Genomic DNA, 16,465 nt, shown 5'->3' on the forward strand with positions numbered 1-16,465 from the left:
GCACATCCAGCTGTGGAACACTGAACATGTCATTTCAGTTCTCTGAGCCTCAAGCTTCCTCAGCTTTATTGCTCAGCTTTTTGTGAGGATTAAATTATACAGGGAATGCACTTGTTACCATACACTCTGTACAGTAAGCTTGACTCCATTGACTTATGCAACAAATCTTTAAACAATTTTTATTGCATATTTTTTATTATTTGAAAAATGATTTACATATATTGAGCCAGTCTTGTATCCCAGGAATGAAGCCAACTTGATTGTGGTAGATAAGTTTTTTGATGTGCTGCTGGATTCAGCTTGCCAGTATTTTATTGAGAATTTTTGTTCTCAATAAAATTTTTGTTCTTTCTGATGAATCAGTGTTCATCAGAGATATTGGCCTGACTTTTTTTGTTGTTGTATCTCTGACAATTTTTGGTATCAGGATGATGCTGGCCTCATAGAATAAGTTAGGCAAGAGTCCCTCCTTTTCAATTGTTTGGAATAGTTTCAGAAGAAATGGTACCAGCTCCTCTTTGTGCCTTTTGTAGAATTCAGCTGTAAGTCCATCTGATCCTGGGCTTTTTTGGTTGGTCGGCTATTTATTATGGCCTCAATTTCAGAAATTCTTCTGGTCTATTCAGGAACTCAACTTTTTCCTGGTTCAGTCTTGGGAGGGTGTATGTGTCTGGGAATTTATCCATTTCTCCTAGATTTTCTAGCTTATTAGTATAGAGCTGTTTATAGTATTCTCTGCTGGTTGTTTGTATTTCTGTGGGGTCAGTGGTGATGTCCCTTTATTATTTTTGATTGTGTCTATTTGATTCTTCTCTCTTTTCTTCTTTATTAGTCTAGCTAGCGGTTTATGTATTTTATTATTTTTTTAAAAAGAAACAGCTCCTGGATTCATTGGTTTTTTGAAGGCTTTTTCATGTCTCTATCTCCTTCAGTTCCACTCTAATCTTGTTTTTTATTGTAATTTTTTTGTCACATAAAATTGTGTGTGAATGTTGAAATATTGAAAGATAAAAATCTGGAAAATATAAAATGTATAAAACACATATGTACAGTTTAAAGGGTAATAACCAAATGAACACCTGACCCAGCACCTGGTTTATAGGAGCATTGTCAGCCCCCCTGAAGCCCAGGTTCCCGCTGCTGATCACATCCTCTTCCTCTAACCTGGAGGTAACCAGTATACAAATTGTGTCAGCTCTTCTCTTGCTTTTCTTTATATTAATAGTTTTACCATATGTGTATGTGTTCCTAAACAATATATGCTTTAGATTTGCATGTATCTGAACATTTTAGAAACAGCTTCATCTTGAGATATAATTTATAAAGCTTACCTGTTTCAAGCATGCGTTTGAACTTTTGATAAACATATACTGCATATTGTTCTGTGATTTCCTTTTTTTTTTTTTTTTGAGATGGAAACTTGCTCTGTCACCCAGGCTGGAGTGCAGTGGCGCAATCTCGGCTCACTGCAACCTCCGCCTCCCGGGGTCAAGTGATTCTCCTGCCCCAGCCTCCCGAGTAGCTGGGACTACAGGCGTGCGCCACCATGCCCAGCTAATTTTTGTATTTTTAGTAGACAGGGTTTCACCATGTTAGCCAGGTTGGTCTCGATCTCTTGACCTTGTGATCCTCCCACCTCAACCTCTCAAAGTGCTGGGATTACAGGCGTAAGCCACCACGCCCAGCTGATTTCCTTTCTTCTAATCACCATTATGTTTTTGAGAGTCATCTAAGTTGATGTATTTGGTTGTATTTTATTCATTCTCATTCTTGTAGGGTATTTCATTAAACAAAAATACCAGAATTTGTTCCCATTCTACTGTTGATGCACATATAGGTTGTTTCCTGTTTTACACTACTACAAATGACACTACTATGAACATTTTGAACGTGCACACATGTGAGAGTATAACTAAGAGTGAAGCTGTTCTGTCATAGGGTATGGACAGGATCAAATTTATATGTTTCGTAGGAGGACGAGACCACCACTCGACCCACTATCTGAAATAAAAAGACAAAGCTGAATGAGTGACAATAGTTAGGAAGAGCTGTGTTGGTCATGCACAATCTTTCCAAGCAGAGCAGCCTGTTCATCTTATTTATGTATGGATTTGGGAAGCTGGAAGTTCAGGGATTTGTGGACTTTCGGAGTGTTAGGGGTTTGACTGATTAAGAAACATGGTGCTCAGGTAAGACTGTTGTTGATTGGTTGGGAATCACTTACTAGAGTGAGTCTGTCCCTAATTGGCTGAAAGTCAAAAGTGAGGGGCTGTTATTGATTGGTTGTTTTGAAGAGCATGTTTACCAGACATGGGTTGTCATTGATTGATTAAAGGGTTTAAAATATAGGTGGCTAAATATTACCAAGGTTACAGAAAAATCAGTTTTTCCTTGCTGTGTGGGAACTTTTTTATGTTCAAAAGATATTGCCAACAAATTAATTGTCCAACAAATGTCTTTGTATAACTTGTTGCTAAACTTTCAAATATAAACAAACTGGAGAGGATAGTATAGTAAACTTCTATGTACTCATTACCCAGCTTCGGTAATTAGCAGTTCATAGCCAATTGTGTTTAATCTATATGCTACCTACTCTCCAAACTCCTGGATTATTTTGAAGCAAATCTGAAACATCCTATGATTTCATACCCATAAATGTTTCAGTATGTATTTCTAAAAGATAGGAACTTTTTACAAACACCTAATGTATTATGCTTAAAATTACACAGAATAATTTCTAATATCATCAAATAGTGTTAAAATTGTCCCTATTCTCTGTTTCTCTCTGTCATTTCCTCATTCGATTCAGATTTCAGGTAAAGTCCATACATGGCATTTTGTTGATAAATCTTGTAAATCTCTTTTAATCTGCAGATTGCCCCTCTCTCTATTTTCCTTTCCTCAGAATTTATATGTTGAAGAAACCAGGTTCTTTATCTGGTAGAACTTCCTACAGCCTGCATTTGGCTGACTGCATTCCTGTGGTACATTTAACATGCATCCCTGTGCTGCATAGTTCCTGTAAACTGGAAGTTAGAGCTAACGGCCTTATAAGACTTTAGACTGATTTTTTGACAAGAATACTTTATAGGTTGTGTTGTGCATTTCCAACAGGAGGTATAAAATGTTTGATATACTCTCTCCTTCTCTCTCTTCATAACAGTAAGATTGATTAGGTATCATCAGCCTGATCCATCCATTACAAAGTTTCTCATCAGCTTTTCAGCATTGATGACATTGCTCAGATCCTATCCCATTATGGGTTTCAAAACAGTCTCCTACCATCTCTTCTGCAGTTTAGAGGATGACACTGGCTTCAGAGGGGAAGATACATTGCAAACAGTTAATACAGAAGGCAGGGAAAATAGGAGGAAAGCAGGCCACAGGTAGGAAAACAATAGCATTGCTGGAGCAAAGGTTTTGTGCATTTAAAAATGTGAAGGATATTGCAAAATTGTGCTCTAAAGAGGTTAAACCAACTTAACACTTTTCAATAAATGTTTCTACATACCCTTTGTCAATTTGATGGGTGAAAAACTACACCTCATTCTCGTTTACAATTGTTAATTTTAAGTGAAGTGGATCACATTTGCAAATACATATTGGTAATCTGTATTTTTTCTTTTATGAAAGTCTGTTGCTATCTTTTGCCCATTTTTCTTTTTTCTTTCTTTCTTTTGAGATGGAGTCTTGCTCTTGTCACCCAGGCTGGAATGCAATGGCACAATCTCGGCTCACTGCAAACTCTGCCTCCCAGGTACAAGGGATTCTCCTGCCTCAGCCTCCCAAGAAGCTGAGATTACAGGCATCTGTCACCACACCTGGCTAATTTTTGTATTTTTAGTAGAGATGGGGTTTCGCCATGTTGGCCAGGCTGGTCTCGAACTCCTGACCTCGTGATCCGCCTGCCTCGGCCTCCCAAAGTGCTGGGATTACAGGCGTGAGCCACCGTGCCCGGCCTTTGCCCATTTTTCTATCAATTTGTTTACACCTTTTATTTTTTTAAAGAATTCTTTATATATTAGGGAGATGAGTTCCTTATCTGTCATATTATATGGGTTATAGTTTTTTTTCAGATTATTGTCTTTTGACTCTGATCAGGATACTGTTTGCTTTGTAGAAAGTTTTTTTTTTATTGTTATAACACATTTATCAAATATTTCCTTCAGAGCTTCTGGGTTTTTTAACATTCTTTGAAAAGTCTAACCCATACCAAGACCATTAAAAATCATTCATAATTTCTCCTAGTATTTCTATGGTTTCAGTTCATTTCTTTTCTTTCTTTCCTCCTCCTCACTCTTTCTCTCCTTGTGCATACAAATGTTTGGTTCACTTTGATATGGATTGAAATTTTTTTTATTTATTTTTATTGAGACAGGGTCTCACTATCTCACCCAGGGTGGGGTGCAGTGGCATGATCGTAGCTCACTGTAATTTCAAACTCCTGGATTCAAATATTCCTTCTGCCTCAGCCTCCCAAGTAGCTAGGACTATGGACACACACACCATGCCTGACTAATTTTTTAGAATGTTTTGTAGGGATAGGGTTTTGCTATGTTGCCCAGGCTTGTCTCAAACTCCTGGCCTCAAGTGATCCTCCCACATAGGCCTCACAAAGTGCTAGGATTACAGGCATAAGCCACCACACCTAGACTGCACTTTTATTTCTTGCCAGATGTTGTCTCAATACTGTTAATAGAATGACTTATATTTTCTCTAATCATTTAAAGTATGACTCCTATTGTGTACTACATGCTGTATATATTTGTGTCTATTTCTGAATCATCTGTTTTGTTTCACTAACCTGTTCTTTCAGTACATTGACTCAGATCCTTGATGTATTCAATACATTGGCGTTCTATATTGTATACATTAGATGCCTTCTTGAAAGGTTGTGGGTGAAGCAAAAACAATTAGGTGCATAATCTCATTGGCATCGTTTAGTTATTGTTGTGTAACATACCACATCAAAACTCAGTGGCTTCCAATGACAGCCAGTTAAGCCCACGCATTTATAGGGTATACTAAGCTGGATTTTGCAACGGCAACCGTGCTCTGCATGGCGTCCATTCCCTTCCCAGGGCAGCAGGATCAAATGCCTCACGGCGATGCAGAAACACAGGAAGGAGTGTGCAAAGACTAAGGCCCCAGAAGACCCAGGCTTTCCCGACCCACTGCCACTTCTGCCTCATCTTAGTGGTCAAAGCCACACAGCTAAACCCAAAATCATGAGACATGGCAAAGGTGTGGACGCAGAGAGGGTGAAGAACTGGGGCCACAATCACAATCTCCCACAGCTACTGGCACATAATTTAAATGGGGAAGCTTCCATAGAAAATTCCAGGTGCTCATCTAATATTAAGCTAAAAAGGAGCTGCTAATATATATTTGAAACACACTGAAAATGTAAGTCCCCAGAAAAGTACAGGGTAACATAACACCCATGTGTCTATCTCCAATAAGTAACAAATTAATATTTTAACATATTTGCTTCTGATTTTTTTCTTTTTTTAGAAATAAAATATTTTAGAGTTTATGTACTCCGTATATCCTTCCATGGTTTTATTTCTCTCACTATCCAAAAGTAATTACTACCTTAAAGGTAGTCTGTGCATATTTTTATTATATATACAGCATTCATGAAGATTAATATACTTGTTTTCAGATTTTAAATATTACAAATAGTATGATACTATATATATAAAATTCTAAAAATAGCTTTTTAATTCAACCGTATATCTAGAGATCTAGCTGTGTTAATACGTGTAGATTGTCTTCATTTAAATTGTTATATTTTACTCTGTTGTATGACTGTATTACTCTGTTCTTGCATTGCTATAAAATACCTGAGATTGAGTAATTTATAAAGAAAAGAGGTACAGAAAGCATGGTAGCTTCTTGGGACATCTCAGGAAACTGAAAATCATGGCGGAAGGCAAAGGGGAAGCAGGCACATCTTACACGGCTGAAGCAGGAGGAAGTGAGAACAGGGGAGGTGCTACACACTTTTAAACAACCACATCTCACCATAACTCACTCACTCACTATCAGGACAACAGCACTAAGGGGATGATGCTAACCCATTCATGAGAACTCTAGTCCAATAATTCAATCACCTCTCACCAGGCCCCACCTCCAACACTGGGGATTACAATTGAACATGAGATTCGGGTGGGGACAGAGATCCAAACCATATCAATGACTATATTATAATTAATCTTTTTTCCTTTATCGACAGATGCTTTTAATGGTGTTAACTTACCATTATCATAAACAAGAAAACATTTAAAAATCCATATTTAAGGTAAATACATGCAATTTTATTAAAATATTAAAGTTATTTGCAAATATTACACGGGTGAAATATAATTAAACTGAGAATTCAAAAACACCTAAGGGATATATTAAGGAATATGTTATGAAGGGCTACACATTATTAATGATCAATTTTCTTCTGAAATATGTGCTATCAAGGAAATAAAAGAAAGATCTACCAGCAGAGAGCACTAAATACTTCATCATTCACACGAACTTTCTCCTACAAGCCACAGCCCAGAAGACTGTCGATATGCACCTAGCCTTATCATTTTCTGTTAATATTTAGTCAGTGTTTCCAATATAATCGGCTGCTTCTTCAGATCAAAGGCTTTTACATAGGCCCTACCTGCAAATCAAATAGCTATCCATGGAATGTTAGAACTTGACTTGCTCCATTCCCTTACACTTTATGTGTCTCACACTAAAGAAATGAGAGATGCAGAATTCTAAGGCTAAATAGCTAGGAAGTATTCATTCAAACTTGAATATTCTTCAAAGAGAGTGTGGGGGCAACTCTAATCAGAGGAAGAAACTAAAGGAAGTAAACCCACATGTTTTCCACCAAAGCCCTCCTTTTGGCTGGTCTGATTTCTACTGGTAAGTCGAAAGTGCAATTTTAGAATGTTGGTTAACTTTTAAAAACTGATTTCAGGGTAAGCCTAAAAAGATTAAAAAGTCATTAATAGCACGATCACAACAAAGATTTGTGTATTTGGCTATTAAAAATGAAATAGGAATGACACATGGTCCTGAGGATGTTTTAAATAATTTAAATGGAATGTTCCGGTTCTTTAATGAGGGAAACATAATACTGGGTTGAGAAGACATTACGAAGCCTTTCAGTCTTGGTCTGGGACTTAACTAGAACAAAACCAGATAATAAAAAGTTGATATAAGTATTTGATTTTGATTTTGATCAAATCAAATTCTGATACAGATACTAATACAGAGACTGGTGTGGATTAAGGCAAAGAGAATGCTCCCTTAATACTCACCGAAGGAGGAAAAAGTGAATAAATTACTACACTGTCTGATATTTGCCTCAATTCCCAAGGATAAATATTAGTTGCCAAAATGATGCGATTATATCTTGATCAAGGTGTTGATTTGGAGCTTGGCTCCAAGGCATAAAACTTTTGAAACCCACCTTTTAAAAGTATTTTACAGAAGAGGCTTAATGGCCATATTCTGTAGGTTCTCTTCATAGCATAGGTATTAATGAAGAGTAGAATGTCTTTAAATAAAATCAATAGTCAAATTACCAGGTTCTTGCTTTTGCTTGTTTGTTTCAAAGTGCAAGGTTGAGTGTGCTCACTGTATCTCTGTGAATGTTAACACTGGAAATCCAGGACATTTAATTCAACTGAACATTTATCAAGTGCTTACTATAGTAAAGAAATGAATTGTGCCTAAAACAAAGTTTGCACCAAGTCTGCTGAGAAAGCAGCCCCTCCTCCATGTTTTATAATATTTCATATAATTGGTTCTACTCCTTTTCCTACCTTCTCCCCTAATCTCAGTCTAGGCTAAATTGGTTTGACATTTCAGATTATTTCTAAGAACCTTCCTCTTCCATGTTTGCAACTATGAGAGATTTATCTAGTGTTAAATAAACTTGGCTAGTACAGAGTTCGTTTCTCCTTTAATTCAAACATTTGCTTGGATTTGATTAGTAGAACTAACCATTTCAAAATTACTTTACAATTTCTAAAATTATTTTCTGAGCCATGCTGTTTTATTATTTTTGCTTAATCTAAAAATAGTGATCCCCATGGCAGATAATGAGCAAAGAAAAATAGAAAAGCACAACTTATACCGTTTACTAATGGATCTGAAGCAAAGTATAATAATGGAGGCCAATGCTTATAAAGAAACGCATTCAGCTGGGCGCAGTGGCTCACATCTGTAATCCCAGTACTTTGGGAGGCTGAGGCGGGCAGATCATGAGGTCAAGAGATCAAGACCATCCTGACCAACATGGTGAAACTCCGTCTCTACTAAAAATACAAAAATTAGCTGGGTGTGGTGGTACGCACCTGTAGTCCTAGCTACTCAGGCAGCTGGGGCAGGAGAATCACTTGAACCCAGGAGGCGGAGGTTGCGTTCAGCTGAGATGAGGCCACTGCGCTCCAGCCTGGCAAAAGAGTGAGACTCCGATTCAAAAATAAAAATAAAAAAATTGTATTCTCTAAGACTCTAACGTCACAAAGCAGAATTCTGTGGCCAGGGAAAAAGCCAATTTTACATCTGAATCAGGATATAAAATTCTGGAAGGACGACCTTCCCATATATACATAAAGTTCAGGGAAAACTACAGTGAAAACAGAATTATCAGGATCAACTGTGTGACTGATAAGGCAAATGGAGATAGGAAATGTCTTAGGCCAGGAGCTCTGCTCTCACGTTTCTCCTTTTTAGCACTGGCAGGGCCATGGGCTAATATATGTGCTGGCAAGTCTTCCAACGAGATCCGGACGTGTGACCGCCATGGCTGTGGACAGTACTCTGCTCAAAGGTATGAAGTTGCACAACCACCCACCCAACCCTTTGGTCCCTAACCTCTTTTCTTAGTGTCCTTGCCCAACGTTGGTTGCCTCAAGAGCTCACAGTTCTGACAGCATGAAAAACCAGAGATGTAACCAGTTACATCACTGTCTTTGGAGCAGCTTCCAAGAACTCTGCTTCAAGTATGAGCTGTAAATTGGGATCAGAATGTGGAAGAAGGAAAAGAGCAGGGAGCAAACACAACATTTTCCTTCTGAATGTCTTCACACATTCACTTATCTCACCTGTTTTTTTCCAAAGGGTTATCAAACACAACTATCCCATTTTATAGAAGAGAAACTTTAACTGAGGTACCAAAGGGTTAAGAGACCTGCCAAGCACAGTTGGAGATGGTGAAGGCTGGACCTGAATTCAGGCTTTTGGTTCCTCTTCCCACCAAACCACATGGTTACTGGCCCAGGCTCTGGAGATTGAATATTAGAGGCTGAACCTAAGCAGGACAGAAAGCACCACTATCTCTTCCAGACAATGAGGGTCACACTTGTGAATTTTCAGTTATAACCAACATCACCTTGGGGTGCCACTTTCTAATGAAATAGCCATGTGTCCAGTCATATCACTGATCTCCATCCTAACTAGAGGGAAAATCTCACATATGCAGATACTATTTACAAAGCAACCTCAAATACTGAAACAGGACTAACAGAAGGGAAATATGGGAAACGTCCCTTGAATTGCCAAAATTTAGACTCAGCTCATACTGCAAAGTTTATGCACTTGATTAATACACTAACTTCTTGGCTCTTGAACCTGCTCAGTGTTGCTTTGTACATAATTGTAGCAATCCTGGTGAATCCGATCGTTCAGGTGACAGCCTATTAGAAGGGAGGAGAGTCTGGCGAGAGCAGGCATAGTGACAGCAGTGGGAAGCAAGAGCTCAGGGGTGGCTAAGACGAACTCAAGGCACCTCACAATCTGGAATAGCTTGGTTTGGGCTCCACGCACTTTAATAAACCTAGGAGGTATCACTCACTGTATTAAAATACCATAGATAGTAAGTGACGTTTACAATCACTTTTCTAGATCACTGCAAGAAAAATAAGACTAGGGTAACGTGATACTTTTATGATAGCTTCCCATAAAAAGACAGCTGTTTTCAAAGTGGGCTTGAAGACATCAAGATCTAGGTATCTAGAAAATGCACCTACATGGACTGCCTCATTCCCCCAACATGCCATAAAATCATAGTAGCTAATATTTGTTTAAGGCTTATCATGTACCAAGTACCACTTTAAATGCTTTCATCTTTGTAACATGGTTATCAGCACCTGCGGGGAGGGAGGTTAAAATTGGGCTAAACAGAGTGAGGCATCCTGGGACATCCCAACATGTTCTGGCAGCTTCAAGCTTTGGTACCTCGTCTGGAAACAGTGGGGTAACATCATGTTCCCAGGCAGTAAAGCTCCCCTAAGGCAGTTCCTCAGTCTGTTCATTCTTATTTACATCCTAGAAGTCAGAGGCCTCACCAGGGTGTGGACATCTTGTGCTCTGCTGGATCTACTGTGTACGCACCATTCACTGGAATGATTGTGGGCCAGGAGAAACCTTATCAAAACAAAAATGCTATTAATAATGGTGTTCGAATATCTGGAAGAGGTAAGAGAGGTGGAGTCTATACCTGGGGTGCCTACTGGAGATGTTGATGCTCATTTATTTAATGCAGGTTCTATACATAGAGATTTTGTACTTCTTTCAAAATGATAAAACCTAGAACAGAAAGAATATGCAGTGTACCCAAACTAGCTGATGCATTTTTAAAAAAACTTTTGTTTTAGGTTCAGGGGTACATGTGCGCATTATAGGTAAACCACATGTCACAGACATTTGGTGGTGTACAGATTATTTTGTCACCCAGGTAATAAGCATAGTATCCGATAGATATTTTTTTCTGATCCTCTCCCAGCTGAGGCACTTTCAAGGACGTTTCACCATTTTCTCTGAAAACTTCTGCTTCATGCACACACTTCACGAAACCCCACAGCTGATTGGAGGCATTCCTTCCTGTGGCCCATGTGGTTTTGCTTAACAATCTATAAACAAAACCACTTTCAGCAATGCTAACCATAATAGATAGATACTAGCATTTACTCAAATCCCACAGATCATAAATGCTGGCATTTCTGCAAGAGTTGAATGTGAAATATTTTTGAAAGCTTCTAAGTTTTAGGTAAAGCTAGATCTCCTGGTACTCCAGGTATTCGTTTTGTTGTTTGGTTACTCCATCAAGGTATAAATATACACATTAAAGTGTACAACACATCCACGTATAACTCCGTGAATTTCAAAAAGTGAATACACCTGTGTAATCAGCACCCAGATCGAGAAGAAGAACATCACCTACATCCCAGAGATCCCTTGTGCTACCATTTAGTCATTATTCCCAGCAAGGTAATCACTATCCCAAGTTCTAACACCATGTATTAGTTCTTCCTGTTTCTAAAAATGGTATAAATAGAATTAAACAGCATGCACTCTTTGGGTCTTCTTTCATTCCACATCATGATTATGCAATTTATGTTTTTGTATCCACGTTCTTTCTGATGCATGATATTCCATTATATGCGTATACTTTCATCTATTTATCTATTCTTCCTCAGATGGACTTTTGGGCAGTTTCCAGTTTTAGATGATTATAAAATTGCTGCTACGAACTTCCTTATACCTTTTAACGAACATATATACGCATTGCTATTGGGAGTGAGTCCAGAGGAGACCCTCCTCACCAAGGCTGTGAGAGGCATCTTGTGAGGGAACCCACATCCTTGAGGAGCTATATAGTGGTTGTCCTCTGTAGGCCAATGTCACAACGGAAACTTCTGCCATTGAACTGTGTCCTCTGAAGTGGCACTCAACAGTTAATGCCAAGGTCAGTGAGAGCAGAAGCAGTAATCAGATTCATCCAAATCGCAGAGATTTGTGACACTGGCTAGTAATCATGGTGACTCTAGAACTGAATAGATGAGCAGCCAACTGAAGCCTTATTGGACTTGTATGAGTGGAAATGCTCCAGGTCTGATGAACAAAATGCTGACCTCAGTCATCACAATAATGGGTTCCAATTCCCAATAAATTCCCAGGCTTGAATTGGTTCACAGTCCCAGAGCCTCTTGAACAAAAGGGAGGCTCAGTCCTTTTGCGTAAGGGTCCCGCTACACAGCCAAAAATTTATACTGTAAACCTTACTTCTAGCTGTCCCCAAAGGGACCTGCAATGGTTTAGCAGAATGATAGCACATTGGGGAAGAAATAATTAGGCTCTTCAGAGATTACTGGACACTTGCTCAAAACTGACACTAATTCCTGGAGATCTAAAAGGCCACTGTGGTTCAGCAGTCAGACTAGGGGCTTATAGTCAGGTGGTAAATATAGCTTTTCACTAGGGTCCATCTTACAGTGAGCCCAGTGCATCCTCCAATCTACCAAGAGGTTATTTCCCCAGTTCCAGAACGCATAATTGGAATTGACTTTCTTCTTCTTTCAGACTGCCTTGGCAATTCTTGGTTATTTGCATTTCCAAATAAATTACAGAATCTGTTTGCTAATTTCCACCAAAAATCCTGCTGGGGCTTTGACTGAATCTGCAGTAAATATACAGATCAAATTGAGAACTAATATTTTTAAAGTAGTGAGTCCTCCAATCAATGAACATATTATATCCTCTGCCTACTTAGGTCTTCCTTCACTGTTATATTAATGATTGTTGTAGTTTTCAGTGTAGAGGTCTTGCACATCTTTTGTTTAATATTCATTCATAAAACCTACCTGATGGAGTTTTAGCTCTTCTACAGCAGAACTATCCAATAGAAATATAACAGAAGTCATATATATAATTTTAAATTTTCATCTGGGTGCGGTGGCTCGTGCCTGTAATCCCAGCACTTTGGGAGGCCGAAGCGGGTGGATCACTAGGTCAGGAGATCGAGACCATCCTGGCTAACACGGTGAAACCCCGTCTCTACTAAAAAATACAAAAAATTAGCCAGATGTGGTGGCGGGCGCCTGTAGTCTCAGCTACTCAGAAGGCTGAGGCAGGAGAATGGCGTGAACCCTGGAGGCGGAGCCTGCAGTGAGCCGAGATGGCACCACTGCACTCCAGCCTGGGTGACAAAGCAAGACTCCATCTCAAAATAATAATAATAATAATATTATTATTATTTTAAATTTTCTAGTAGCTATATTGAAGTAAAAAAAACCATGGTATTTTAATATTTTATTTAACTCAATATTTTCAAAGTATTACATCAATATGTAATTAATACAAAAATTATTGAGGTATTTTACATTTTTAAATACTAAGTCTTCAAAATCCACTGTGTATTTTACCATTAAAGCACATCTCAATTCAGATTAACTACCTTTCAAGTGCTGAATAACCACATGTGGCTAGTGGCTACCATATTGGACAGCGTAATTTTACAGCCTTATTTTTATGCTCACTTGACCGGTTTGCAGTGTCAGTAGTGTATCAAACTCTCCTATTATTGGTGGGTTTCTATCTATGTCTCCTGGCGTCTCTTGTAGTCTCTGCTTTATATAGATGACTTGTGTTAGTTAGTGCATGGATAGTTGTAACTGTTATATCTTCGTTGTGACTTGTGGCATTTCCTTTGTCTTGTTTCAATGCCTTTTGGCCTGATTTCCAATCTGTTGGTAACAGGACAATAGCCCTTGCTTTCTTATTGCTTGGCAAATCTTTGTCCATTTGCTTGGAAAATCTTTGTCCAGCTCTTCACTTTCAGCCTTTTCAACTTCTGTGTTTTATTCCATACAGCATTCAATTGGGGTTTGCTTTTCAACCCAATGAGACATCTTTTAATAGATAAGATAAGGCCATTCACATTTATAGATATGACTCCTGTATTTGTACCCAACACCATTTTATTGTATAATTATTATATTGTACTCTATTTCTCTACTTGGGTGTTTGCCTTTTTAGTTCTTTTGATATTTAGCAAAGTTTTTATTTTTGTTCCAGTTATTTCTATTTTTCTTTATCTCTAAAGTCCAATCATTTTATCAGAACATGTCTTGGAGTTGACATTGTTCAGGGCTCACCTTTTCTAACTAGCTAGTATTTTCCTGCTATAATTCTTCAATGCCTTTATTAGCGTTTCATTTGAATCTATTCTTCCTTTGGCATCTTGTAATTTAGTCTTCCTTTTTAATATCATTCTGTCATTTTCATCTATTCCTCTCCTGAGTTCATTCAACTTTATTTCTGTTTTTTTTTTAAATTTTTTGTCCATTTGTTATTTTTTTAATTTCAGATTCAAGATTACTGAAGCCCAGATAAATAACTATACTTATTTTCTTTTAGGTTTTTGTGTCAAAATGTTCTACATTAAGCCAATTAGGTACAAAGGTCCTATTAAGAAGGGAGAAAAACTTGGAACTCTATTGCCCTTGCAGAAAGTTTATCCTGGCATACAGTCGCATGTGCACATTGAAAACTGTGACTTGAGTGACCCTACTGCGTACCTGTAAATGGAAGGCCAATGGTCAGATCTTCAAAATAAAAAGTCATCTTAAAAACCTGGATGCATACCCTGCTCTTCAAGAAATTTGTGTTCACAAAGGAAAAATGCATGAAGGGATGGATACCCCATTTTCCATGACGTGATTATTACACATTGCATGCCTGTATCAAAACATCTCACGTACCTCATAAATATATACACCTATGTACCCACAAAAATTTTTTAATTAAAAAAAGGAAATTTGAGTTTAAATAGAAACATGATAAATGCAAGAAAGAAAACATTTTGATTTTAACTCATTGTCACTCTGATGTTCGAGTGAACTGGTTTCTTCAGGCTCTTTGATCTTTCTGTCACCTATGGAATCTGAGTGGTTTTATTTTTTAGATTTCTCAGTCCCGAAGATCTAAGATAAATAAACAAGAGAACTTAAGCTGGGCCAGGCTGCATTTTTGACACCTCTAAAACTAGCAACCTTTCTGCTTGAAAATAAGAAAAAGCCTGAAAGTGTTTCTACGGTACAAGAACAGCAAGTGGTTTACAATGCTAGATTTAGTATACATTTAATACATATTCAATGAATAAGTTGAGTTTAGGTAGTAGACTCTCAGCAATATCCTTAGGTTTATCATATCGGTTGGAGAGAGAGCTGCTTTCATGGATAATAAAGGATTTGCTGGTATTTCCATCCACTCGCCCACATGATTATGAATGATGGCAGTCCAAGAAAACATATTCCAGATTTCAGTGAGGCTGCACTATAGGAAGGACTAGAGTGAGAATGAGGCCTACCTTTATCTGAAGTGTCTCATGGAACTGGGCCTGTCAACTTCATCTAGCCATATGCATATTACGGCTACTTATTTCTACACATCATTGTATTATATCTATGTTATTCTGTCTTAGTTATATTGACAACAGGTACTATGAGGAAACAAGACCATACAAATGTCCAAAGGACCAGAAATAATTTTGGCTCCTTAGACTTTAGCCAGTCGGTAAGAAATGAATACGTTGAACTAATCATTCTGGAAACTTCCTTCATGAATTTCTGCTTAAATTTGTTTGGAATGCTGAAAATGCCAGCAGAATGATTACATTCTTATGTGTAGATTGTTAGAGGAAAACATAATTAATTGAAGTTTATTGTTAGAGAAATGGCTGCATTTGTGTATCAGGACATATGTATGAGAATGTTCAGGATATCACTATTTTCATAGCAAAACCTTCAGTGACCCAAATGCCCATCAACAGTGAAATCCAATAAATAATCTCAAAGTTACAGAATGTAATAGTCAACAGCAGTCACAATAAATGAACTTCAGCTAAACACAACTACCTGAATGAATCATGGCAATATAATTTTAAGTTTAAAAAAGTCCAGAAGATCACATAATGCATGATATTCTTTTTATAAAGTTAAAACAGTTAAAATTAGAATGCAATTTCCTTTTTATATAACAAAATCATATACAAAGGGAAGCAAGAAAATAATGAACTCTAATTAACTCATAACTAGATAGAGAGGACCACACAGAAAGATTTAAGTTACTATCAGTGCTGTAGTTTTGCAGTTGGGAGGTGATTTCATGGGTATTTATTATTATGAATAACATGTCACAGAAGCAACAGGACTTGCAGTGGGTGGCCAGGAAGAAAGAGTTATCATGATGACTCTCAGGTAGTTGAGAATCTATGTCACACAATTAGCACCTTCTTATATCTATTAGGTTGGTGCAAAAGTAATCACGGTTTTTGCCATTACTTTCAATGGCAAACTATATCTAGCACTGTCTGATTTGAATATGCATCTCCTTGGTACCAAATAACTTTAGGTTCTTTCCAGAAATTTGGCTTTCAAAAAATAAATGCTGTACTCCACTGAGGACACACAAAAAGGAAATAGCACATCAGCTCTTAAAGGCAATTTTAAAAGAAGCTCTGAAATATTTGAACAATAAAATCTATGCTTAGTTTTCCAAATAATCATCCTTCTGATTATTTAGGAGGCAAAACACAGGTGGATATGGATATTGTTTTTAAAACCAGACTCATGACCTGGAATGGAGAAATTCCTCAAGGTAGAGCAGGGACATTGCCTTCCCC

The 16,465-nt window shown here is 37.8% G+C and overlaps 2 protein-coding genes across 2 annotated transcripts in view; one reads left to right on the forward strand and one right to left on the reverse strand.

Moving 5' to 3' along the window:
- The window catches only part of LOC129486363 (putative F-box/LRR-repeat protein 21), a 43,436-nt gene that overhangs the window by 11,970 nt on the left and 15,001 nt on the right, over positions 1-16,465 (reverse strand). Inside the window, exon 2 of the transcript XR_010121870.1 lies at positions 8,355-8,452. The gene's annotated coding sequence lies outside the window, so the exon portion shown is untranslated. The remainder of the gene's footprint in view (positions 1-8,354; positions 8,453-16,465) is intronic.
- Positions 6,720-14,949, forward strand: LECT2 (leukocyte cell derived chemotaxin 2). Its single transcript, XM_055286173.2, has 4 exons — positions 6,720-6,915; positions 8,737-8,833; positions 10,334-10,479; positions 14,200-14,949. The coding sequence occupies exons 1-4, from the start codon at positions 6,870-6,872 to the stop codon at positions 14,364-14,366; spliced, it is 456 nt and encodes a 151-aa protein (XP_055142148.1). The 5' UTR covers positions 6,720-6,869; the 3' UTR covers positions 14,367-14,949.

The sequence above is a fragment of the Symphalangus syndactylus genome, chromosome 7 (assembly GCF_028878055.3).
Source record: "Symphalangus syndactylus isolate Jambi chromosome 7, NHGRI_mSymSyn1-v2.1_pri, whole genome shotgun sequence".
NCBI classification, from domain to species: Eukaryota; Metazoa; Chordata; class Mammalia; order Primates; family Hylobatidae; genus Symphalangus; species Symphalangus syndactylus.